At 42.4% G+C, this 26,075-nt stretch overlaps 1 protein-coding gene across 6 annotated transcripts in view; it reads left to right on the top strand.

The window, feature by feature from the left end:
* The window catches only part of LOC147683518 (alpha-1,4-N-acetylglucosaminyltransferase-like), a 717,934-nt gene that overhangs the window by 669,014 nt on the left and 22,845 nt on the right, over positions 1 to 26,075 (top strand). For 4 of the 6 annotated variants that reach the window (XM_086943927.1, XM_086943924.1, XM_086943925.1 and 1 more), the window contains one exon: positions 3,832 to 3,870. The exons of the other annotated variants lie outside the window; for them this stretch is intronic. In XM_086943927.1, coding sequence (XP_086800053.1) covers positions 3,832 to 3,870 — 39 coding nt within the window. The remainder of the gene's footprint in view (positions 1 to 3,831; positions 3,871 to 26,075) is intronic. 6 annotated transcript variants of the gene reach the window in all.

The following is a 26,075-nucleotide window of genomic DNA, read 5'->3' as shown; positions in this document are numbered from 1 at the left end:
GCACTTCCACGGACAACAATTCCCATATTGCCTTGTAACGAAAGCGGAATCAAGCTAAGCCCACTGAGGGCGGCCTTACCAATAAAAACGCATGTTGTAAGGAAGTGAAAATTGGATGCCTCCTTTCTGAAGCCCATGAAGAAGAGGCGTTCAGCCTCGAAACGTGTCGGCATGAAGACACACGATGGCATAGGTGAAGTGCATGCTGCAACAAGGTTGGAAAGATGCCGGAGGGCAAGGGGAGCTGTCAAGTGACCTTTCAAAGCTGGGCAGTTTGTTGAACAATATATATATATTTGTGTGTGATCAAGGCTGCTAGACAGTCGAAACGCGTAATGGCTACTCTATGTGAGAAATACAGAAATCAGTTGCCAAACCTGAATTGGAGTTCGTGCTTTTCTTTATCCCCTGTCAGGAAGTTGGAGTCAGTAAATCTCAATTTGATATATATTACCTACTGGCGGTCGCCAGTGTGTAGTTATAGTTAGGACCTAGTTTCCATAGGAAATCCGCAACATTCTACTGGGAATAACTTTGGTGCCGGTTGATGAATCTTTGTGAATTTCTCAAAGAAGATGGCCCGCCCCGCTCCGCTCCGCCCCGCTCCGCTCCTTCCCTGAAAGTTTTGGGGGGATTCGTCAAGTGGGGCCTGAGACAAAAGGGGGTCCCAAAACATGTTTTCCCCATGTTATTTTCCATAGGATTAGACACGGCTACAGCCCGAACGGCTGAACGGAATTACACCAAATTTGGCAGAGAGGTAGAGTTCGGTTCGCAGATCGCCCTTTTCCTTAAATGGTGTAAATCTCACCAGTACTTCCTGAGAAAATCAAAAGAAAAAATTTTATATATCTATAAGCGCGCACCGTGCGCGTACGTGCGCGGACCTCGCGTGCGCGGGCTGCATGTTGATTGGCTGCTAATGTCTGTCAACACTCCAAAACAGAAATTGTTGGAAGCCATCTTGTGCCTCGGTAGACTGAGGCACAATAAAGCAGAAAAACAAACGTGTAGAACCCCAAAAAGTGACAGGGTAGAAGCACCCTGACCCCCTAGGCCAGCCCAGGTGGTCCCACAAGGACCCCCCAAGGCCCAATTATTATTTTTTTTAAACCCGGTATGTTTTTTTCAAATTACCCCCGGGGGGACCAAATTGCGGGGGCATAGTGATAAAGAAGTGTGGGGGGTGCCCAATCCCCCCCACACTGCCCCGGGGACCGCCTACCCCCGGGGCAAAGCAACACAGCCCCCTGGCGCATACTGGAGGCTCCTGGTGGGCTAGTTGGCCCCCAGGGACCCCCAGTATGCAAGGGGAATTAGTTCCTCCTCTGCAAACGCGCCAGGGGGCTGCGTTGCAGAGAGGTGTAAAAAAGGGTGTGGCCTCATTACACCTCTCTGCAATGCAGCCCCCTGGTGCATACTGGAGGTTCCAGATGGGCTAGTTGGCCCCCAGTTACCCGTAGTATGCAAGGAGAATTAGTTCCCCCTCTGCAAACGCTCCCGGGGGCTGCGTTGCAGAGAGGTGTAAAAAAGGGTGTGGCCTTATTACACCTCTCTGCAATGCAGCCCCCTGGCGCATACTGGAGGTTCCAGGTGGGCTAGTTGGCCCCCAGGGACCCCCAGTATGCAAGGGGAATTAGTTTCCCCTTGGGAATCATGCCAGGGGGCTGCGTTGCAGAGAGGTGTACAAATTTTTTTTTTCAATATATATTAAAAATATGTAATGTAATTTAAAAAATAATATATCTTCAAAAAATAATAATGTAGTAAATCAGTATAAAAAATATAACAATTATTACATTTAAAAATTACAAAACCATTGAAATTCACTGAAAAAACCATAGGTTTCAGCCACGTTATAGTTAGGAATTACCATTTAAAAAACCTTTGAAATTCACGGAAAAAAACATAGGTTTCACACCAGTTATAGTTAGCTGGTCATTTTACTCATACAAAACCTTTGAAATTCCCCTGTTATAGTTAGTTCAGCTAACTATAACTCGCGCATGAGCTTGATTGAAGATATGCTAATGAAGGGCTATTTAAGCGCTGCACCTCCACAGTGTTTGAAATGGCCCCTGATCAAGGACTGTGTAGTTTGAAACGCGTTGGGCCTGCATTGATTATTTTTTACCTGGATTGTTGCTTTACTGGCGTGGCGTAGTTTCTTTCATTTGAATGTGGCTGCAGGGCTGTTGCCTGCATCTGGTGTTGTCACGGCCCGCTGCTTTGTTTTGCGAAGGGGTATGTGTGCCCCGAGGGACGCTCCGCATGGTTCCTCTCTACTGGCCCAGAATTGCGGGGGCTGCTGCAGATGCGGGGCCGCCAGGGGGCGCGGCCAGGGCTCACCCTTCTCGGCGGGGGCTGCATGGTGATCCTGCAGGTCTGGGAGAACTATAAATCCCTGGTGTGGAGAGGAGCCTCCGGCGCTGCTCTGCCCACAAGGGGCGCGGGGAGCCTCTGGCGGCTCATACAAAAACTAAGTCACTCATTCATGCATCTATGTGCTAAGCAATACCCCCACCGATTCATACAGACACTCATACTGATACTCAAAAAACAACTAATAACCCATATAGACACTCATGTGGCTACTCACCAACCCATGCACCCACTTATACACAAAGTGAGAGACTGATACAGATATTTACATATTTAAACATTACTTGCTAACCCATGTATTCACTCAGATACACTCAATCAGTCAGTTATTTATACAATCAATTTTACAAAACAAATCATCCATTTAGACCCTTATATACTTATTTATTTTCCCATCAACCTTGAGATATACATATATAAAACATATTTAATTTTCAGAAAAACACACATTCACTGGATGATGTCATCAGTGATGTCATTTGAGATATCATCAGTGATGTCATGAGTGATGTCACAGACCATGTCATGAGTGATGTAATATGTGACATCATCAGCAGTGCATTGCGGCACTCGAGTTACGGGGGAATTTCACTGGTTTTGTATGAGAGAAATGTACAACTAACTAGAACGCCCCTGAAACCTATGGTTTTTTCAGTGAATTTCTAAGGTTTTTAAATTGCTAATTTCTAACTATAAAGTGCCTGAAATCTATGTTTTTTTTAAGTGAATATATATATATATATATATATATATATATATATATTTCTACCCACTAGTACATGTACTAGACCTTTGTACTTACTACTATTCCTATGTGATTTTAGAGTCTATCTGTGTGTATCTCTTCCTTGAGTGACTTTACAGCTTGTACAGTTGCAATTTTTCCCTCCTTTCACTCCATTTGTATATATAACTCCAACCACTAGTATATGTAGTAGACCTTTCTACTTACTACCATTCCTATGGGACTTTAAAGTTTATCTGTTTGTATCTCTTCCTTGAGTCCCTTTACAACTTGTACATTCGCTCCACTTGTACATTTGCTATTTATTTCCGGTTTATATCTCTTATGTAACTAATGTAATTGAAAGTCCTTATGTAATGCAACTAGTTCTTTTGTAAAGCGCTCTGACCCCTTAGGGTAATGTTCATGCTATATAAAATCGCACTAAATAAATAAAAGAAATAACAACTAGATATTTTCATTCCTCATGGAATTTGGAAGTGTCAAGTGACATATCGGAGTACATGTGCAGTTCAGATGCATTGTCTATCCTGAAAGATGTCATCTGTTTTTCCTTGGTCATTATTTTTTCCTTAATTCCTTCATTGCTGTCAAAATTATGAAACTAAACCAACCCCATCTTGTATTAATCTCACAAGAGCATTGCTGCAGAATTAGCCCATGCATAGGCTTAATTTACTAACAGTTAAAACGGTGTTTTGCAGAGCACAGCCACTGATGACATGGGAGGACTAGGGAGAAAGGTAAGATATTCTCGTTCCAGCCGTGACAAATGATTCTTGGGGTTGCATCTGCAGAGATTAGAATACATTGTTTTGCTAATGTTAGCAGCTGTGTCTGGGAAGAGTTGTTGCATAACTGTCTTCATTGCTTGAGAACCAATCGGCTGGGTATATTTCCATTACTGAAGGAGTGTAAGTTAGTCTGCTTAGAATCTGTGTTGCAGAAAATGCTTGAGAATTTGCTCAGTGTGTGGCATTCAACTGTGAATGTAAAAATGTAAATTGATATTTGTATAGCGCACCACTCACCCGCAAGGGTCTCAAGGCGCCTGTACGAATACCGCTGTGGAACCCATCCTGGCTTACCCTGTGAGGCGTCCACTCCTGGGCACCACCAAGGTGGAGGCCAGGCATCCTTAGCGTTGTGGGGGCCGTTGTGGAGATTAAGCAAGCTATTGCCCAGAGTTGCAGAGTGGGACTCCATGATTGGAATAGGCATCGAGGCGAGAATTATCAGGTCCGTGGAGTTTTGAACCCAAGACCCGCCGAGGCGGGGAATTGAACCCTGGTCCCGGGCCAGACCTCGGCATCAGGGTCTGCCGCTCTAACCATTGAGCCACACTTCTCAACTGAATACATTTCTCTCTCCAAGAACAATCCTGGTAGTGAATTCTATTTAAGAACTTGTCATTGTGAGGGGGGAGGATGGGGTCTAATGGCTAGACTGCCGACTTTGGAAATGGGAACCCAAGGTCTGAGCCTCGGGGTCAACTCCACATCCTGTGATTCTGGGCCAATCACTTAATCTCTCCGTCCGTGCCTAACAAAACATGAATGTGTCCTTGTGTAACATAACTGGTGCTCATGTAAAGAGCTGCAATACCTTCGGGTCAGGTTCGCGCTATATAAATCTGCAACACAAATAAAATAATTGAGCGTTTGGTGCAGAAATGCAGGCATGCCGCAGCACTTATTGCTGATTCAGAGGATTCATGGTAGACAAGTTACAATGATCTTAGCAGATGCAGAAGGCACACCAAATGGAGGGATATTTCCTTAAATTTCTGATCTCTGCTTGTGGGCCGACTTGACTGCATCGGTAAATAGCACACAGGTAGCCTAGTAGTTCTTTGACAGAGACACGAGGCATAGGGAGGGTAATGAGAGTGAACATTAACCGAGGAATAAATAGCTAGACTGCAGTCAGATCACCTGTGAGAAGTGGAGGCACAAGTCAGGTTTTTTTCTTCCATTCCCCATTACCATGGTACAAATGTAGGAGGTCCAAATGGTGAAGGAAAAGTGTGTGTTTGTTTTCCTTCTGGGGAGAGGCAATTTCTCTCTGGATATATCAATGAGTCTGCTAAAAGGGGAGAACCTTTATGGTGTGTAAGTTTATTAGAGGCTATAGGCATGTGTGATTGACAACCCTATCCATACCCATGTAATCTCACACGCAGCGAATATAGATAAACTGTGCCAGGTTTCTCCCTTAGAGGATGTGAATGTGGAAATATTTGTGGGGTGGTGGTTCCTCTCCAGGAGTATGAGTGGTATGTCCTACACCTGAAGTACCGGTAAATCTAATATTAAGGCTGGTAAGACAAGGCACAGTAGTCCCCCTAGAGGGAAACCAGTGCATGAAATGCTGGTAAAGGTTGCCCTGCATTCATATCTGTTGTTGGAAGAATGGCATGATCTAACCAAAAAGACTTCAAATTTAAATTTTCAGAAAATGGCTTCATTGAGGCAAAATGCTTTCAATATTAGTAAGTGTATGAATGAGCAAATAAACCAACTTCACTTGGACCTGCAGCGATGGAGGCACTGAATGAGTGGGAACATCATCTAACCAGATACAGCAAATGAGAGTAAGATAAGTTAGCGGGTGTGCAATGAGCTGGGTTGCATGAGAAAGGAAGCCTATCCGAAGTGAAAAGAGTCCTGTAAAGAGGCCGTTTAAGGAACTGGATTATATCCTTCCTTGGTGGCTCCTGAGGGGCCAGATAAAAAGGAACACTGTCTTGTTGAAAAGTTGTTGAATGCTTGTCGTCCTCCTTTTCCCTTCGACCCCAAACAGTCCTCCTTCTCCCTATGACCCCAACAAGTTAATAGAATAATTTTCAGAGGAATGGCAGAAGAAGGAGCTGGCATAGGAAGGTTTAAGTGGATAAGTATTTGTTTAATGAATAGTACCGGGCAGTGGTTAATCAAGGGCAGCATATCATCAGCTTATTAGTAAGGTAGCAACATTGGGGGAGGGGCGTGTCTGCAGAAATCGAGGATACATTTAATATATTTGTTAAAACTGAACAAAGAAGAAGTTAGTAAAGAAAGATTAGTGAGGGTGCAGTATTGGTTTGAGATCTGTGGGTGAAGAAGAGAGTGGGGGAACGATTGAACAAGGAATGGAGTTGAGGGGGCAGTGAGTTTCAGGAGGCTTGGTCTGATAAGGATATGTAAACCAGATATGTAATTGCTAGAACAGTCACAGTGTGCGAATTCGAGCTCTCCTCAATAGTAATTGGAAAGTATAAGGTGGTGATGAATATTTGAAGAAAACGGTGCCACTGCAAAATGTAGTTTGGTCTGAGATTATGCAAACTATGCACAACGAGCTTGAGAGTGCACATGCTTATTATGAGAGACTGGTGCAAGCATACAAGCTGCAAATTGAAATAATGAATGCTGCTCAGTAGGGAATGCAGGACCTGCTGTCAGCTTTTATACTCAGGGTGATTGACGATATTTATGCCCATGTTCAACAGTTGCTATTGTGTTGGGAAGCAAAAGCAATATAGGAAATATATACATGTACATAGTGAATATCTTGATTGGAAATGGAAGAAGGCTAAGGATAGGTTGATGATGGTGTACAAAGACGTCCTTCATTAGACACCACCTGTCCCACAGGTGATGGGGTGCAAATGCAACATGACCATCTCAGCAGAGTAGAAGGAGAGAATGTTTGCATGGTGGGACTGGAAGGCGAAGGGTCTGAGGTCACTGTGATGGAGGACAGCACTATGTATGCTTAAGGTGCAGGAAGCTGGGGCACTGGAGAAATGGTCATCCAGAGCTGGTAAAGGGAAATGTCTAAACGGCGAGTTCCACTGAATTAGTCTACCCCACTAGCCGTATGTTCTGCCCTTGCCACAGCCCTGCCAGCTACTCCTGTTGCTCCACTTGTATCGCCAACTCATTTGCATCTGCCGCCCCTCCCCCTGCTGTGAGCTTGCCGCCTCGGCAAAAAGGTCTATGGTTACTGATTTATGCTCTGCATTCTTCTTCAGAACAATGCATGGAGACAGCCAATATTGGTTTTCGTTTTCAGATTTAAAAAGATGGTGTTTTGCTGGAAAAAAATCCCACATTGTATACAGGATCACCATCCATTTTCTCTTGAGCGCTCCTTAAGAATTTAGAACCCCTTTTTACTCCCACATGGACCTGCATTGTTTTATTACATTAAGGATTTATTGGCTGCCTCGCCAATCGGGAAAGCATGTAAATGGGACAATATTGCTTTGATAAATCATTTATTCCAAGGGAAGCATACAGTATGCCTGGCAAAACCTCAATACTGTTAATTCAAGGTAATTTATTTGTGATAGAAACTGGGGAAAGATGCAAGGAAAGTGACTCAGGATAGGATGCCAGCTATATTACATATGGTTCCAGCACGCACAGAGAGAGAGATGAGAGGTTTCCTTGCTATGCAAGGGTATTGCAGGCAGTGGCTCCCTAACTCCTCCTTTACAGCTCAACCCCTTTTAGTGTTTTACCAAGGAAAATGCCCCCAATCCTGTGCCCTGGTCAGAAGAATGCCAAAATTCACTGTCAGAACTAAAACATGCCCTGCTCATCCACAGCTTTAGGGATGCCTGAGATTGAATCACTGCAGATTTTTTCTGCACTGCACGGAGAGAAAAGGGGGATCATTGTCTGTACTGACACAAATAATTTTGACCAAAAATGATCAGTTGTGTATTTTTCAGCTTCATTGGATCCCATTGTAACAGGTTTCCTGATGTGTTTAAGATCCGTTGCAGCTACAACGTGGCAGTAGAACAATCAGATAATATTGTCTAAGGGCATCCTGGGGCATTGTATGTACTTCATTCAGTTGAAATTCTGCTTACACAAAGTAAAACACAACATTTGATTGATACCCGACTTACTCATTATGAGATACAATGAAACATGAGATTTGCTAGCTAGCCTGACCAGTAAGACGATGTGCAGTTTGTTACTGATTTACCTTCCCAGCAGTATGAGGAAGAAGACCATGACTGTATCTAGGTGACTGATTTGTGGAACAAGTCTCAACCAAATATTAAAGGTCAGCCTCTGAAATCTTGTGCTAAAGGAGTGGTTCCTACACTTTGTAGAACCACTGCCCACTTCCAAGAATAACAAACGTTTGTGACCCACCTACTTTTATTGGCTGTGAGGCAGGGCAATTTTTTTATGTGACTAAAGCTTTGTGTGGTACAGCGTCATTTATAGACAGCACAGTTTCCATTGATATGGCAACTAAATTTGCACATACATATAGTTTTATGATCATTTGTGCTGCTCCAAATGAGTGGTTTGATTTGTTTTGATCCTATTCAAATCTCTGTTTTCAGCACACCTCAGGATGCTCTCTACTGGTACTCCCAAATGCAATGGCCTGAGTATTAGATCTTCTGTAAGCTCTGCAAAAGCCAGCCCGGATAGCCGTTCTAAAATGTACAGCATTTCGGGGAGGGTCAAATTAGGTTTCGAAAGGCAATAATTTTGCTAATGCAGTGGCATAGTTTTATGCATATAATGTTTCGCAGAATGAACCACACTGCTTGCAGCTGTGACATTCACTGAGGTGCCCGGACAAGCAAAAAAATGGGTCAGAAATATACAAAAGGATGTAGAACAGGGGAAAGGCATGAGATGGAGAGAAGAGTTTTTATGTGCAATAAAGAAGTGAGTGGACCTAGAGGAGAGAGTTGTGTTACCAAATTGTATGTTGAAGCAAAAGGAGAAAGTGTTTCAGGGTCTCACACATTCAGGAAGAGGTATAATGACATCCGGTTTTCAGAGAATATGAAGGGATTATCATTTTCAAAAATGTGCACAAGACTATTGTTCACAGTGTGTGGTGTTCAAAGTGTGTGCTTTTGAGCCTGAATACCCCCTGCAGTGGACCGCGGATGAGGTGCGATACTTGGGGATCAGGTTACACACTGACTCAGAGGTTGTCCTCAGAGAGAACTATGGAGTCGCTATTTCCAGGCTGGAAGAGGATATTGACAGGTGGGTGCGCCTCCCTTTATCACAGATGGGCAGAGTGACCCTTATGAAAATGATTGTGCTGCCGCGTTTTCAATTTCTCTTCCCAGGATATTCTTTCAGCGCCTTCAATCCCTCAGGGTGCACCTGGCCTTGGTGGGCAAGCAGGCAGGCGTTGACATGGCCATAAGTGATGGGGGGGCCTTCGTGGTCCTGACTTGGAATTATATTATAGAGCTGCTCAAAGCTCCCATGCATTTTATTAGATACATGGACCCCTGACATCCCACACGTGCGGATTGAGACCATAGTTGCCGCCCCTAAGCCTCTTCCAGCTCTGCTGTTTACGCCCCTTGATAGACGCACAGGTATAATGGATTCTATCAACCCAGTCACTCGCGCTTGGCATTATTTATTGGTCGCTCAGCAAGGTAATATACTGTTCTCTCCGAAAGCCCACCTAGATTGGTGCCACTGGCTTGCTCCATGTAAGGACAGGGGGGTCACAACCACATTACAGACGCTAAACTCTCATACCGTGGGAGACCTCTTTGCGCTGGCACTGCCCGCTCCTGGGAGGATATGTCCGGAGGAGAGGCAGTGCTGACGCCCCTTACGCAATACCAATTCCACAGACTTAGACATGCTCTCAGGGACTTACTAGGGGAGGATATGGCGGAGCCTCCCGGAGTCTTGGCACGAACTGCTGTCATTAAAGCACAACACCTGTTAAACTAGTGTCCAGAACATACCACATCACATTGTCTACTACGGGTGGCGACTACACCAAACCGCAGCTTGCATGGCAGCAAGACTTGCAGGTGGAACTTACGGATGACAAGTGGCTATACTGCTGCTCGAGCACTAAAAGAATCTCGCTCAATGGGCGCCATAGACTTGTTCACTTTAAATACCTAAACAGGGTTTACTATACGCCGGACCAACTATATCGTTATGGGCTGCGTGGGGAACCTCAATGCGAAAGATGTGGGGAGCACATTGCTGATTTCTTTCACATAGCCTGGGTATGCCCAGAGGTGGCTTGCTTCAGGAGAGATGTCTTTAGTAAAATAAACCGGATCACAGACATGACGTTGACCCCAGACCCGTTTCTAGCTTTACTGGGGTACTTCAAGCCTCTGCCTAAGGCACACAGACATCTAGTAGACATGGCACTTATTTTGGCTGAGAGATGTGTTTAGATTTGCTGGCTCCGCGGCCCAAGACCCACAATAGCTCAATTTTCCAGAGACATGCTGTTCTGTTGAACCCAAAGAGAAAAATATAGTGAACTGCTGCCACCTAGCAACATACCAAAATACTTTTGGGCCCTATATGTGACAAGACGGACGACCCCGGAGGCTGCCGAAACTGACGACGCCCCACCTCCCACGACGGCTTGTCCCTCTGACCAAGACTCTACTTTGTAGCGTGTCTCCTGCCGTTGCCAACCAATTAGACCCCCATGTTTCTACCCTTCGAAGTACAGGCACAGGCGATAGAGGACTATTTGTCATTCTGGGACAGGACACCCCAAATGATTGTTTACTGCCTTTTCATTTCAGAATGGTGCTACAATGTCTATTTCCTTGATTGTCACACGCAGATAACAATGTTTGGAATGTCATTGTCTTTCCCTTTTTTATTTCTGTTTTTTTCTGTATAAAATCTTAATAAACGTATTATTATTATTATTATTTTTCAAAGAAATCATGTGATGGAAGGAAATGTGATTATGAGTCACTCCCAAGTGGCTTACTGACCATTTTTGGGCCTGCAGATTAACCTCATAGATTACCTCCATGTTGAGGTTATCAATATGTCTTGACTGCAGTTCCCTTGTTCTCTAAAGGGATGGAGGCCTACCTGACATGTGGATGTGATGCAATGGCTCTGGCAAAATTGTGGTTGAAGGAACTGATTCCATGGTCCTGAGTACTGATGTGCATAGAGAGTGACCAGGTTGGACTGTTCAAGAATGAAATAATGAAACTAATTTATAAGGTTTTTGGCATCACTCAGAGATTGCACAGTCCTCTGGCCTGGTGGAGACTGAATGCTATGATAAAGAACAAGCTGGTGAAACTGTGTGCCTGAGCCACTTTTTAAGTGGCCTAATGCCCTGCCTCTTCTGCTCATGAATATCCAATGCACTCCAAAAAAGAAAAACAAGGCTGTCCCCACATGAAATCCTAATTTTCAGACTCATGAGAGTGCCTTGGCTACCAGCTGCTCGACTGTTGCTAATAACTCATGACTTGATCATGGATTGTTGCAAGACACTATCTGAAGTGAAGGACTCTGTTTCCCCAGGTCCAAAAGGCTGCCCCGGTACCCACTGGGTTTTAACGAAAAGCCATACCTGGAGAAACTGTTTGCAACCATGGTGTAACCGAGCATAGCAGGTCATTTTAGTTATGAACAGTGCTGTGAAATGAATGGCTACTGACCTGGGTGCATGGTGTGCACACAAAGAAGGTGACACCACCAAAGTTGTGCGGTTAAGAACCCAACAACCCTCCCCCAAACAAACTGTTCCAGTCAAGAACGACTTCAAGAGTCAGCAGGTGAGATAAGTGCTCACTTCACCAGAAGTCAACAAAATAAAATATTGTAAAAACAAGGAGGTTCAGAGGTCGAAGACAGTCCTGGTCATCATGAGAGCTGCGTTGGCTACCTGTGTGATTGGACTAATATTGGTATTGCTGATGCAAATGTTTAATCAAGTAAAATATTATAGGTCCTCCACCGGAATGGTATATCGTCAAATGGGAGGAAATTATGATTATAACATTAGAGCCTTATCTAATTTGCTGATGTTTCGGAAGTCCATAAAGACTTGGTTATTCCCCGCTATCTGACAACAAAGATGCTTGCTCTACCCCCACCCCCCTGCTCCCTTTCAGGTTTCTGGCTGCGCTGGGATGCCTCGTCGCTGAGGCAGCCATGCGCATTATAAATCCTGTATAAATAAATAAATAAATAACATGCGCAACCATTGTCAAAATGAATACAAAGTAAACACATATGTCCAGTTTTTTCAGACCTACTACTCCTCTATGAATGTTTCAAAATGCTAGCTGTGTATTCAAATACCTGACTCTCTAGCAGTAAAACTTACTCATGCTCAGAGACCTCTTTCTTTTCTGTTATCATGTGTAATTTATCTTTCCTTACTCACTCACAGGTACCCAGAACCTTTTATCAGAGACCGAGTGTTAGATATAGGATTTCTGGTTGGCTAGGGCTAGCGCCTAAGCCAGGCAGAAACCACCACTCTAGTCAGGGCAAGGGAGTTATACGCTGAAGATAACCCCTGCTTACACCCCCTTGGTAGCTTGGTGCGAGCAGTTAGGCTTATCCCAGAGGCAATGTGTAAAGCGTTTGCGCAGCACACACACTGCAGCCACACACTAGGCACATCACAAAAGAAACTCCACACAAGGTTATATATCAAAATAGCCTTTGTATTATCCCAAACCATCACAAAGCACAAATAGTAAATGTAGAACACAACCAGTAACTACTGGCAAAATACTGTACTGAGCATTCTATCCTGCAAAATAAATCACATTATGCAATCAGCACCATAAGCCGAAACACATTACGCAATAATCCTCACAAGCATAAACACATTATGCACAGATCAGGGTGCATAAATCACATTTGGCATATCATCACATTAGGGCCTTGCCTACAACTGACCCCAGGCCAACTTGCCTTTCGCTGGGGCGCAAATTCCCTCTGTCCAAAAATGTATGGGCTGGCTGCCAATGCAGCAACCTCAAAGTGCTCAATTGCGTTGAGGCGTGGGGTGCAACTCACCCCTGACATATCAGGAAAACAAAATGCCCCCAAATGTTGCAGCTGCCCACTGTCCAGCATGGCTGCTGTGCAAATGAAGCCTGGCACCACTGTCCCTCTTGGGAACTCCCCTCTGGGACTCCTACAAAATCGCCCCCTCGTTGCAGCTGCCCACTGTCCGGTGGGGCAGCCATGGCAAAATGAACAGGCACAGGCACTAACGTGCTGCGCAACAAGAAGGGGACCTCCTCTGAAAAAGACCTGCTTGGTCAGGGAGAAGAGTGGAAGTACAACAAAACAAGAAAAGAGACTCCCTCTAGACCTATTTTTCTTTTGTTTGATTAAGCACAAATTCAAAAGTGGGCTAAACATCAGTGTACAACAGCAACAGTAGACAAGAAGCATGAATATTTTCATCTACTTAAATATTTTTTTATTTTATTTCTTTTATCAAAATTATTTTAATCATTACTTTTAAATACTTTTAACATAACAATATTCTCATCAGCATATACACATTATTGTTATCAATGACTCATATTGATACACATCAGTATTGAGTCAAAAAGGAACATTGAGCAGCCCCAGGTAGAGAGACAACCTTTACCCTATCAACAACCTTTCATTCATACACACCTCTTCCACTCTCTTCACACCACACTCAGCACTTCATACATCTGGAAAGTAAAAGACAATAGATGGTATTATAGTCTTTACGACCATGTAGAACTACTGCATATAGCAGGATCTGAATAGCATTGGTCGACGCGTTTCGGTGGCTTGAAGTGTAATTAGGTGCCACCTTCCTCATGACAGGCCAGCTATCAGACCAAGGTCGCTCAACCCAAGGTATAAGTACAATGAGAGTACAACCCACACAAATTTATTTTTTCTTTTTTAACAAAGTTATATTGATTGGACCTCAACATTCAGTACACTGTGTTCATGTATTCTAATTTCTTCCACTTAGAAGACTTATTAAATAACCACAATCTATACCAATCATAATGTGCCAATCACCATCACCAAACAGTCTGCTCATCTAGCCCCTACTTACTAAGGGCTAAAAATGAGTGAACAAAGTATTCCATTACCTCTGACACCACCACCAATTTACCATACTCAAAAACACAAACAAGGACAAAGTACAGACAACCATAGATACCACACCAACAATCACTATTTATAGCCACCTATTCAGCCAAGTACTATAGACTGAAACAGGAAATTCTGTTTGGATACTTACTACTAATTCTTCTCCACTGACACTTAATTGATATAGTCAGCTGTGCCAAATGTTTCTTTAGTTACTGCATTCTGTCAAAAATAAACAGGATACAGTTCAGAAAGTGGCCTCTCTCTTGATGCCCTCTTTCACTACTTGGTGAACTCCAGCAAAAACGTGCTTCTTACCTCAACTAAATCCAGTTTGATGTATAATAATTATAGTAACAAGGGATAAATTCTGATTCCAAAAACGTGCAGTCCTGTATAAGGGACATGAAAAAGAGTATTGCTATCACTGCAATGGAATCCATTTACCAACATACCGGAGCACATCAGTGCTCTTAGTATGATACCTAATTTGTTTTCTGCAATAATACCTTTTATCTAATATTTTAAGTACGCGCTCACTTCTCTATTCGTACATATAGCCCATCATTGTTAAGGCAGCGTATGCTTTCCGGAATACCTCGGTTTATATTTCAAAGCTGTAAGAGACATTATATATATATATATATATATATATATATATATATATATATATATATATGTATATAATATATATATATATATTTTACCTACTGGCGGAGCGGACGTCATCTTGTGTCTTGGTCAAATCGAGACACAAGAGGTGGAAAAAACAAAGGGGGAAATTACCATAAGGGGGCAGAGTAGACCCCCCTTAACCCCTAGGTTTGATGTGTGGGCCATAAAAGGGCCCGCGGGGCAAAAAAAAAAAAAAATTCGATGTGCGCTGGGGGGGGGGGGGGGGGGGGATTGGGGGGGTTGCGCCCGGTACCGGGGAGCGTACCATAGGGAAAAAAGAATGACAGTTTTCAAAAAATGTAGGATTTTTTTTATAAATTGGAGGTAGTTCTAAAAATAACTGTTTTTTTTTCTTCTTTTTGTTGTTTTATTTTTTTTATTGTTTTTGTGAACATTTTTTTCTTTTTTTGGCTTTTCTGAACACTTTTATATTTTTTTGTATTTTTTAAGGGGAGAAACAAAAAACACAGAATTGTAAATGGCTCAACTGGAGCAAAAAAAAATCTGGAACATTAAGGGTTTTCTTGGACACATGGTTATCACCAGCAACCATGATAAGTTCGATACTTTGCTCACCATAGCAAAGTGTCTTGTTACAATATTTGCACACGATTTTGTAATCGGCAAACTTAGGTTGAATAGTAGCCAATGTGTCTCTTGCCCCCGGACCCGATGGAGTGGGTTGTTTTGATGTTGAGGGTCTAGTCGTTGAAGGGGGAAGCTTACTGCAGAGGTCCCTTAACTCTGCATTAGAATAATTGTTTGGATGCAAATGCATCATGTGGCGAATCATTGTATGATTCCCGAAGGAATACTTTTTGGTAGGGTTCCCCCTGGACAACTCAGCTTCACAAATTAAACAAGTCACCTTTGCAGCGTTGACTTTTTTAAAACCCCTTGGGATTTTGAAGAACTCCCAAATAAAGTGCGATTTTGGTTGGTAGGGCTGTTTATTTTCAGGCAGGAATTCCCTTCTCTGTTCCTCCTCTTCATCATTCTCCTCCTCATCCTCTTGACCACCAATGTAATATTCTGGTGGTCTTTTACATGGTGGTGGGGCAGATCCTCCATTTGCTGCTGCTAAAGTAGCCATTTCAAACTAGTAAAGAGTAGAGATAGAACTCCAAAAAGGTCTTCCTCAGTCAAAAGACAAAGTCAGAATAAGGAAAAAAGGTGGGGGCTTTCATCATTTGGAAAAAAAAAACTGTTCTGGACCAATGAAAAGTGTTATTTTGAAGCCACATGACCCAGGCTTTCATCATTTGGAAACCAAAACTGATCTGCACCAATGAAAAGTGTTATTTTCAGATCACATGACCTGACGCGCTTACGCTACGCGCCCCGGGGCGCGTAGTGTAAGCGCGTCGAGACGTTGCGCGATCGTATGCGATCGCGTGCTTCCGGGTGCGCTTACGCAGTTCGTCATATGACGCATCACGCGACTGCGCGAAACGTCACGATGTTGTTTACGTTCGCGGCAATAGCGCTAACGGGACGCTCACCGGTGCGCGCCCCGGGGCGCACCGAAAAACTGCGCTTTCCGGTGCGCTCACTGGGGCGCGCACCGGGAGCGCCCCGGGGCAAAAAAATTAAAAATAAATAAAAAATATAAAAAATATTATTACATAATTATTCAATATAAAATTTGTTATAAAAAATAATACTTTTCATACCTATAGAGATTTGCTATTAAAAAACCTTTGAAATTCACTGAAAAAACCATAGGTTTCACACTAGTTATAGTTAGGTATTAGCATATAAAAAACCTATTAAATTCACTGAAAAAACCATAGGTTTCACACCAGTTATAGTTAGCTGGAAATTTTACTGACATAAAACCATTGAAATTCCCACGTTATAGATAGTTGGACTCACTATAACTTGCGCGCCTGCAATGCACTGCTGATGACGTCACATATTACATCACTCAAGACATGGTCAGTGACATCATTCATGACATCACTGATGACACCATCCTTGTGACAGAGTGACAGACCTCCTTTTAGTGTAATGTAACCCTTGAAACACATATTCAAAAATAGAAACTAACATTTTCAAAAAAATGGAGATACCCATACCAGTTACAACAACCAATTCAGTAATTCCACCATCTATATACACATCCACTCATTCACCAACAGTTCTAAATAGTCACTCATACATATACTCCCTCATCATATGTAGTGATACACCTATACATCCTGTTACACACCGACAGTCATCCAAAAGTTACTCACACACATACTCACACTTGCAAATAAACTATTGAACATCCATTTATTTGCATATAAAACTATACACACATTACCACATTACTTCTAAGGAAACTTACACATACTTACTGTCTTAAACAATCACTTATAGAAACACATACTTATTTAAACAGGAACTCTTACAATCTCTCACTCTCACATATACTCACTTATATACATCAATACTCACATATACTAGATTAAAACAAATGTAGTTACTGATAAAGACACTAGTGAGACAGTCATTCACTCACTAACACACACATATACACACTCATCCACCAATACAGTCCTGCACATATACTGTCTTAAAAACACATACAGTGAGTCAGTCATTGATGCATCTATGTACTAAGTAATACCCCCACCAAACCATACAGACACTCATACTGATACTAAAAAACATCTAATAACCCATATACACACACATGTAGCTACTCACCAACCCATGCAGCCACTTATACATAAAGTGAAACACTGATACATATATTTAAATATTTAAACATTATTCGCTAATATATGTATTCACTAAGATACACTTAATAAGCCAGTTATCCATTCAATTTATTTTTAAAAAAACATCCTTTTAGACACTTATTTAAACATTTATTCTTCCATCGACCTTTATATATACATATATAAAACATATTTATTTTTCAGAAAGTCACACATTCACTGGATGGCGGCGTCATCAGTGATGTCATGAGTGATGTCACTGACCATGTCATGAGTGATGTAATATGTGACGTCATCAGCAGTGCATTGCAGGCGCGCAAGTTATAGTGAGTCCAACTAACTATAACGTGGGAATTTCAATGGTTTTCTGTCAGTAAAATTTCCAGCTAACTATAACTGGTGTGAAACCTATGGTTTTTTCAGTGAATATAAATATATATATATATATATATATATATATATATATATATATATATATATATCATGCATACATCAATTATGACAAAAAATAAACCCTCAAAAGCACACAGAGTTTTATACCTCATTCCAACACTTAACAACAAATGAGTCATAAGGGGAGCCATTAAAAGGATGACTAACCATGTTCTACCTGAGTATCCCTACAACTCCTGTCTCTACAGTTCTTTACTAGTATACTTCTTACTACAAGATGGAAAAGTTCATGTCTCATTATATCTAATCCTGATAATTCTGCGCACCAATTCTACAGTCTAAAAGATACCGCATAATGTTACCTAACCCCTCTTTCTTTAATGCACTTCATCTTAACAAACCAACTTTCAATGCTACGCATCGTCAGGAAACATGGCCCTCTTTCTTACCTTCTTGGTCACGGCTGCATATATGGCTATATTATCATCTGTAATGACCAAACGCGGTGTGTCCGATGGAGTCACCCGCTATAGTGAGCGCAATGGTCTGTAAACAAAACACCAGGATGCCAAAACCGCGCATAGCCTAATCCCATCCACATGATTGAATAGTAGACACTATAGATGGACTCACGTATCAGATTGAGTGCTGCCATCCTTGAAAAGGCAATGTATTTCAGATAAACAGCGTGGTAACATAGTGAGCGCAATGGTTTATAAGCAAAACGCCAGGACGCCAAAACTGCGTGCAGCCTAATCCCGTCCACATAATTAAATAGTAGACACTATAGATGGACACACGTTTCAAATTCAGTACCGCCATTTTTTAAACGGAAATTTATTTCAGATAAAAAGCGTGATAGCATGGTTTTATATTTGTTATCAGCTCGCCACTCGACAATAACCACTCCTCTATTGCCGCAACTGCAAAAATGTGCCATCAAAACAAGTGGCACAATAAACTCAACCAAAGCACATCCATTACATCCAATGTGCGCACTGCGGTGATAATGCACTTCTCTGTTGCCATAAATACAGAGAAGTTATATAATAGGCAGCGTATTATGTTTAGGAGAACCATTTTTCAAACGTTAAACTATCGTACCAAGGTAATATAAGGTTGCAAATAAAGCAATGGCTATACGGCGGTCATTTGCAGCGATACTGAGTTTTGCTAAGAGACTGGGGGGTAAACCAACTGAAGCCATCCTCAAACTGTATAGAGCCAAAACCCTGGCTCTGGCTAGATATGGGGCTGGGATTTGGGGATTCAGGGACTTGGCACTGATTCAGAAGGAAGAGAATAGGTCCCTACGCTCACTATTAGGCCTACCACAGTCTACACCCATCTTCTCTGTCTTGACAGAATTAGGGCAAGGATACATTGAGGATGCCCTTAACCTGGCCCCACTACTTCTTTGGGTGAAAATGTGGCTGAACCCGAACCTGATGCTAAACCGTCAAATTATTACTGACTGCATGGGGAGAGACAGAGTTAAAGATATAAAATGGCTAAGCTATATTAAGTCTGTTGCTACTCATTTGGGTCGTCCTGATTTGTATAGTAATCCCGAGAGGCTATGTAAAGAGGATGTCACATGGATTAAAACACATTTTACAGAGTCTAGGAACATGCTTCGTGAAGCCCAAGAAATAGAGAAAACAACTGTTAGGGCTCACTACACTGTTGTCTCAACCATGTCCATCCAGCCTTATTTGAGGGTAGTGAATAGGCCATACCACCGGTGGCTTCTCACAAAATTCCGTTTCAATCAGATGCACCTCCTTCTGGGTGATTATCCGAAATGGAACAAGCCAAGGGATCATGCCCCATGTAAATGCGATTCTTTCTCTGACCAAGACCAGATCCATTTTGTATTTTTTTGTCCTTTTTTTGCGGAGGGGAGAGAAAAATATTTACTACCGCTTTTGAGAAACAGGGGATTTATGCAAGTGAAACCCGCATTGCTGTTTTTACAAATTATGGAGACCCCTATTGTAATGTTTGGGGTTGCTAGTTTTTTGGTTGCAGCCATGAGAGCTAAATGACTTAGATCACTGAATACCTCAACAGCTGAATGAACCATGTAAATATTGAGATGTAGCATATTATAAAACATATTTCCTTATGATTTGCATAATTAATTTTGCTCTGTATAGTTTTAATTTGTTTTGAATATGGCAATGAACTACCTTTAGAATATAAAAGTGATGTTTTAATCAAGGGGTTTGATCTATCCACAAAGTTAAAAGTAACACCTGAACCCGATTCATCCTGCATAAATGTTCTTTTTAACGTCCTTTTTAACATCTTTTAAATGTATACTACATAATGTACTGTCTTGGTGAAAAATGAATGAAATGTACGCTTACTTCATTGTTATATGTGTTTCTGTGTTTGTAGTATACTTTTATGATTTTAATTAATCGAATAAAGTATTTTTGACTTGGAAAAAAAAAAAAAAAACTTCCATCCATTAAGAAAAATATAAATCACCTCTCTTTACACAAGCAAAGAGAAGGTTTCAAAACAAGGCTTTAGCAAAAAATTCAGGGAGCGAGCGTCCACCGCGATACCAAGGGGGCAATACCCCATGTTGTCCCAGCTACAGTGTCATAACTGGTAGTGGTCTACCCAACTAAAGTTTCATGGATAGACAATTCCAGAATCAGGGCAAGTAAAAACCTCCATAACAGTGTGCTAGCCCTGTGCTCACCTGGCCTACCACAATTCTGTGAGGAAAAACTGAATTACCTGATCATGATCTATAAAATTATGAAAACAGACTTCTACCGGGGTTGTGTAACATACCTCTGAATATCTTCATTTAATCCCTGTTTAACACTGTCTAATGTGACAATCCATAAGGTTTCCCTCCTTTAACAGATAATATCAATAGGTACCCCTGCTTTACTTCTTGTCTTTTCCAAAATATACCATCTGATGCCTTTCTCAGAATGATGTTTATTCAAACAATGCTGGACAAGCGGAGCTGTTATTTTTCTTGTTCATATAGCAGATTTATGCTAGCTGAAACGTGTGTGAAATTCTCGTGCAGTCTCACCTATATATGCTAATTTGCATGGGCATGTCAGCAAATATATAATGTTCCGACTTCTGCAGTTTGTAAGATCATTTAGCTTTATGGTCCGTCCATGCCACAAAAGGGATTCAGTAGCAATTGCTGCCTCACAAGCATGGCATGACCCACATTTGTGATTGCCAGTTACGACTGAAAGTCCTGTAATGGTGGTCTGTCGAAAGGAATTATTTGCGGTTGGTCTAGTATGGACCAGAATGTCAAGCAAATTCCGATTCCTACTATAAGCCACAAGAGGTTTTTCCAACTGGGTTTCATTTTCATCACTATTCAAAATGTTCCTATTCTTTTGGATGATGTTCTTAATTTTGAAATTCAAAGATGAATGGTTGACAACACAAATAACCCCATCTTGAGATGTGTTCCTTCTAAAAGGGCATCACAATTGTAGTATTTGGCCCTTTTGTATACATGTCTCACTAATCTGCGAGGGTAACCTCTGGCTAATAGGCGTGTTCTTAAAGCATCTCCATGTTTAGGGAAATCTACCATGTTGGTATAATTCCGTCTTACTCTCAAAAACTCTCCAAACGGAATGCAGTCCTTCTGACATGTCGGTGGAAGCTCTGATACTGCAATATTGCGCTTTTGCAGTGGGCTTCCTAAACAGACTGACTTCAAGGGTGTCATTAACACCTGAGATCAAGATATCCAAAAACTCCACACTGTTGGAATTACTTTTAGCAGTAAACGTCAAATTGTTGTTGCTTGCATTCAAACAGAGTATATATTCATGTAATGAGTCATTGTCTCCTTTCCATACAAAGAAGATGTCGTCAATGAAGTGTCTCAATGTTCTGACACTGTCGAAAAATGGGGCAGCTTCATTGAAAGAATTCTTAATCTCCCACTCACCCATGTATGTGTTCGCTATGCTGGGAGCACAAGATGCTCCCATGCTGGTGCCCTTTACTTGTTGGTATATAGTACCATTAAAATCAGAGAAGTTGTTCATGAGCACTATCTCAAGGTACTCGAGTATAAAGCCATCTGGCCTCTCTCCTTGAGATCTCTGTAGAAGGGAAGCTACCGCTCGTATTGCTTGACATTGAGAGATATTCGTATATAAAGCCTCAATGTCAAGCGTTACTAAAATCTCAGTGTTTTGGTTATATGGTATACCCTCAATCTTGTTGACAATGTCACTTTTGTGTCCCGAATGTACGAGGCGTAGTTCTGCGTTAAAGAACACAAGTAAGAATCCACAAACTTAGACAGTGACTCTGTACTTGACCCAATGGTCGAAATAATAGGGCGCATAGGGGGATCCACAACATCCTAATGAGTCTTTGGAAGCCCATAAAGGGCTAGGATTTTAGAACAGAATTTGTTAAGGAAATTGAATTCCTCTTGACAAATATTCCCCAAACCTAGTGCTCTACCAGTCATCTCTTCAATTGTCCTTTTCAATTTTGTCAGTTCTCTGGGATGAGATTTTTTTATAATGTTGCGGAATGGCCAACATTTTCAGCAATTTATCGTTATAATCAGATTGATTCATTACAACTATCCCACCACCCTTATCACATTGATTTATAATCAATTCTTTATTGTGTTTGATGATATTTAAAGCCACATTTTCATCATGTGATAAATTACCACGTGTGGTGGGGGGATATTTCACAATCAGAGCGATCTCTCTAGTCACATTCTGTTAAAAAATCGTGACTTCAGGTCCCACCATATCTAAAGTCGGTGTAAATTGGGACGGAGGTGTACAATGGGACTGATTTTCTTCATTTGGTTCAATGGGACGATCCAGAAAAAAAATTCTTTAGTCCTAATTTTCTGAAAAAGGAGACACGGTCTGCGTCGACCAATGATTTTCAGATCATGCTATATGCAGTAGTTCAATATGGTCTTTTACTTTCCAGATGTATGAAGTGATGAGTGTGGTGTGAGGAGAGTGGAAGAGGAGTGTGTGAATGAAAGGCTGTTGATAGGGTGATTGTTGCCTCTCTACCTGGGGTTGCTCAATGTTCCTTTTCGACTCAATACTGATGTATAACTATATGAGTCATTGATAACAATAATGTGTATATGCTGATGAGAATATTTTTATGTTCAAAGTATTTAAAATTATTGATTAAAATAATTTTGATAAAAGAAATAAAATTAAAAAATATTTAAATAGATGAGAATATTGAAGTTTCTTGTATATTGTTACAGTTTAACACTGATGTTTAACCGGCACTAACGTGCCCTGATTCCCCCACTGGGACTCTTTAAACAAATGTGCCCCAACGTTCCAGTTGCCCGCTACGGCGGCACAACTGGAGAGCTAAAACAGACACTGGCGCTCCTGTGCCTACTTGGTCCCCACTGGGACTCTGAAAGGCAATCACCCCACCCTTTCTTGCGGGTCTGCTCAGAACAGACTGGCACAGAAATGTGCCTCACAAGGGGGCCCTCCTCTTGACTTCCCCTGTGGCCCCCCACTTACAGGGCTTTCTGTGGGGACTCTGCTCCTCTCTCCTCTCACCTGGCGGCTTCTCCATTGGGTCACACCAAGGCATTGTAGGCTCCCACTTCGACCCAGGCTCCGCGGTCTCCAGCACACGCGGGGCTCTCACTGGCACAGGCCATACAGCACACCACAACGCGGGTGGGCACCCGCTAAACGGCATAAATGCAGGGGGGGCACCCGCCAAACATCTTGGCAAAAGGCGTGGTAGGCACTTGCTAAATGAGGCAAAAATGTGGCATAAATGTGGGGCAGGCTCCCGCTAGACCCCCGAAATACCCAGCATAAGGTGGAGTGGGTTCCTGCCAAACAACACAAAACATGGGGTGGGCTCCCGCCTTGAAGCACATCATGATGCAGGGGAATCCCTAAGCCAGGGGTTCCCTCTGGACGGTGTGCAGTGCAGTGCTGCAAAGCAAAGATGCTCCACTCTCCCCAGCAAGGCTGACTTCCTTCTTCTTGGGGGATTCCAGCAATAAAACAATCTAGCGCTCACAAGGCACTAAGGCCTGCACAGTTCAAGGGGGCAAAGCTAGGCCCAGGCAGGCCAGCACACAGGGCCCTCCAGCAGGGAGGCAGTCCCACATGGTGGTTTCTCCTGGAGCCCAGCATCAGCAACAGGCCCCCCAAGTCACAGGAACAGCTCAACAGACATGGGGTAACAGCCCCTACAGTTATATCAACATTTCCTTTCTTCTGCCCTTGCACAGGGCGGGGAACCTAGTTGCAACTGGTTCTGGGGGGTGTGGAGCCCTTTGCTTACAGGGCTCCCACCCTCCTTTGTCAGGTTGGGGCTCTGTCATCAGACACACCAAAGGGGGCGAAGCCAACATTCACCCAGGCAGGCATAATCCCATTCAGGGTCAGGGGACTACTCCTCCCATTACTGCACGTGCAGATGCCCTATTCAGCCTAGTGCTGACTCACCCTGCCCCTCCTGGAGCCACACACACCTCACAAGCCCCTGTCACTCAAAAGCCGAACATGCAATTCACATCAGGCAAGCAGACACATAGCACACAGAAATGCAAACTTCTAAAAGTGGCGTTTCTAAAATAGTTATAATAAATGTGCGCACACCATTGCGTAGCATTTATTATTACTATTCCAAACATAACAAACTAGACCACGCTGCTCCTCTCATATCAGGTATTACCACTGAAAAACTTATCAGGGAATCCCCAATGCATTCCTATGGGAGGGCAGCCTAAAAGCAGTGAGAAACCAAAATGGATGTTTGTCACTACCAGGATATGTCACACACTTAAGGTAAATGTCCTACCTTTTACCTACAATGCACCCTGCCCATAGGGCTAGCGAGGGCCTACCTTAGGGGTGACTGACATGCGGTAAAAGGGAGGTTACAGATGTGGCACACACTTTAGGTGTCACGTCACAGCGGCAGTAACACTGTGCGCAAAGGCCCTGCAATGGCAGAGGCCTGAGATTGGTTTGGAAGGCTACTTTGGTGGGTGGTGCAATCAGCGCTGCAAGCCCCCCCCGTAGCATTTAATTTACCATCCCCGGGTATATGAGATACCACTTTACAAGGGACTGACAGGTAAATTAAATAGGCCAAAGAGGTGTAGACCAATCTTACCATGTTTACCACAGAGAGAACACATACTTTACACTGGACAGCAGTGCAAACATGCCCACAGTCCTTAAAACCACCAACACCATGTCAGGAAAAACGCTAGGAGAAAAGAAATAAGTTTAGGGATGACCCTGCAAAAAGGGCCAAGTCCAACACCAAGAGTTTAAAAAGCTGAATGCAAAACTAAAAGAAATTAGGTTTGCAATTACTAAATATGTACAATGTATGTTTTCTGAAGTGGAAAACCTTTTTTTAGCATATGAGAACATTCTAGACCTTACCCACATCAACAGGAATAATGAACCAGTATCAAGGGAGAGCGCTTCCAGTATTGAGCACTATTATCTTAGTGCAAAATGACCCTCATGTCTAAAATGGTCCCTGAGGATGCATTTTGCATTACAAAAATAGCACTAAATACTGAAAGACATGAACAGCAGAAATTAGAAACTGCTCACTTTCTCTTAGTTTGTTGGTTCTTTGCTCCTGCAGTATGAGTTTTGCTCCAAATACTCTTCATTACTCAAGTTAGCGTAATTGCACTTTGTTTTCCTTTTTGGTTACCACCCCAACCTCAACCAAACATCATGTCTTTGTGATGGGAGGAGTGGTCATCAATTATACATTTTCTATTTTTCTGTAAGTATTATATTAAATACTCCAAGTGGCTTTTAAATCCCTATTTTAAAAAGAGACGGCCTATCAGTCTGGATGAGGCCTATCTGTGTATAGTAACCCTGGATGATGTAGATTTGATCTTTTGCACAAGCACTTTTCTCAGAATAGCTATTAGAACACGTAAGTCTATGTTAGACCCATGAGCCTCTTGACATAATTGGAAAATGTTTTAACACCTTGGCTGCGCAGGATATTCCTCTGCTGTGCTGGGCCATAATGATAATGGGTGTGGTCATGACGAGCTCAGCTCGTCACGAGCACCGTGCCTCATGACGAGCTGAGCTCGTCATGAGCACCGAAGGGGTTAATGGTTTTATGTAATATTTCTCTCCTAGCAAATTTATTCTCAACATGTAGCTTTTAAAACATATTAATGATCATGCAATATTTGGTATATAATTTTATTTTGTTATGTTTTTAACTGACAGAGGATTGCTTGTT

Source organism: Lissotriton vulgaris, chromosome 11 (assembly GCF_964263255.1).
Source record: "Lissotriton vulgaris chromosome 11, aLisVul1.2, whole genome shotgun sequence".
NCBI lineage: Eukaryota > Metazoa > Chordata > Amphibia > Caudata > Salamandridae > Lissotriton > Lissotriton vulgaris.
This window is presented reverse-complemented; position numbering and strand designations above follow the sequence as displayed.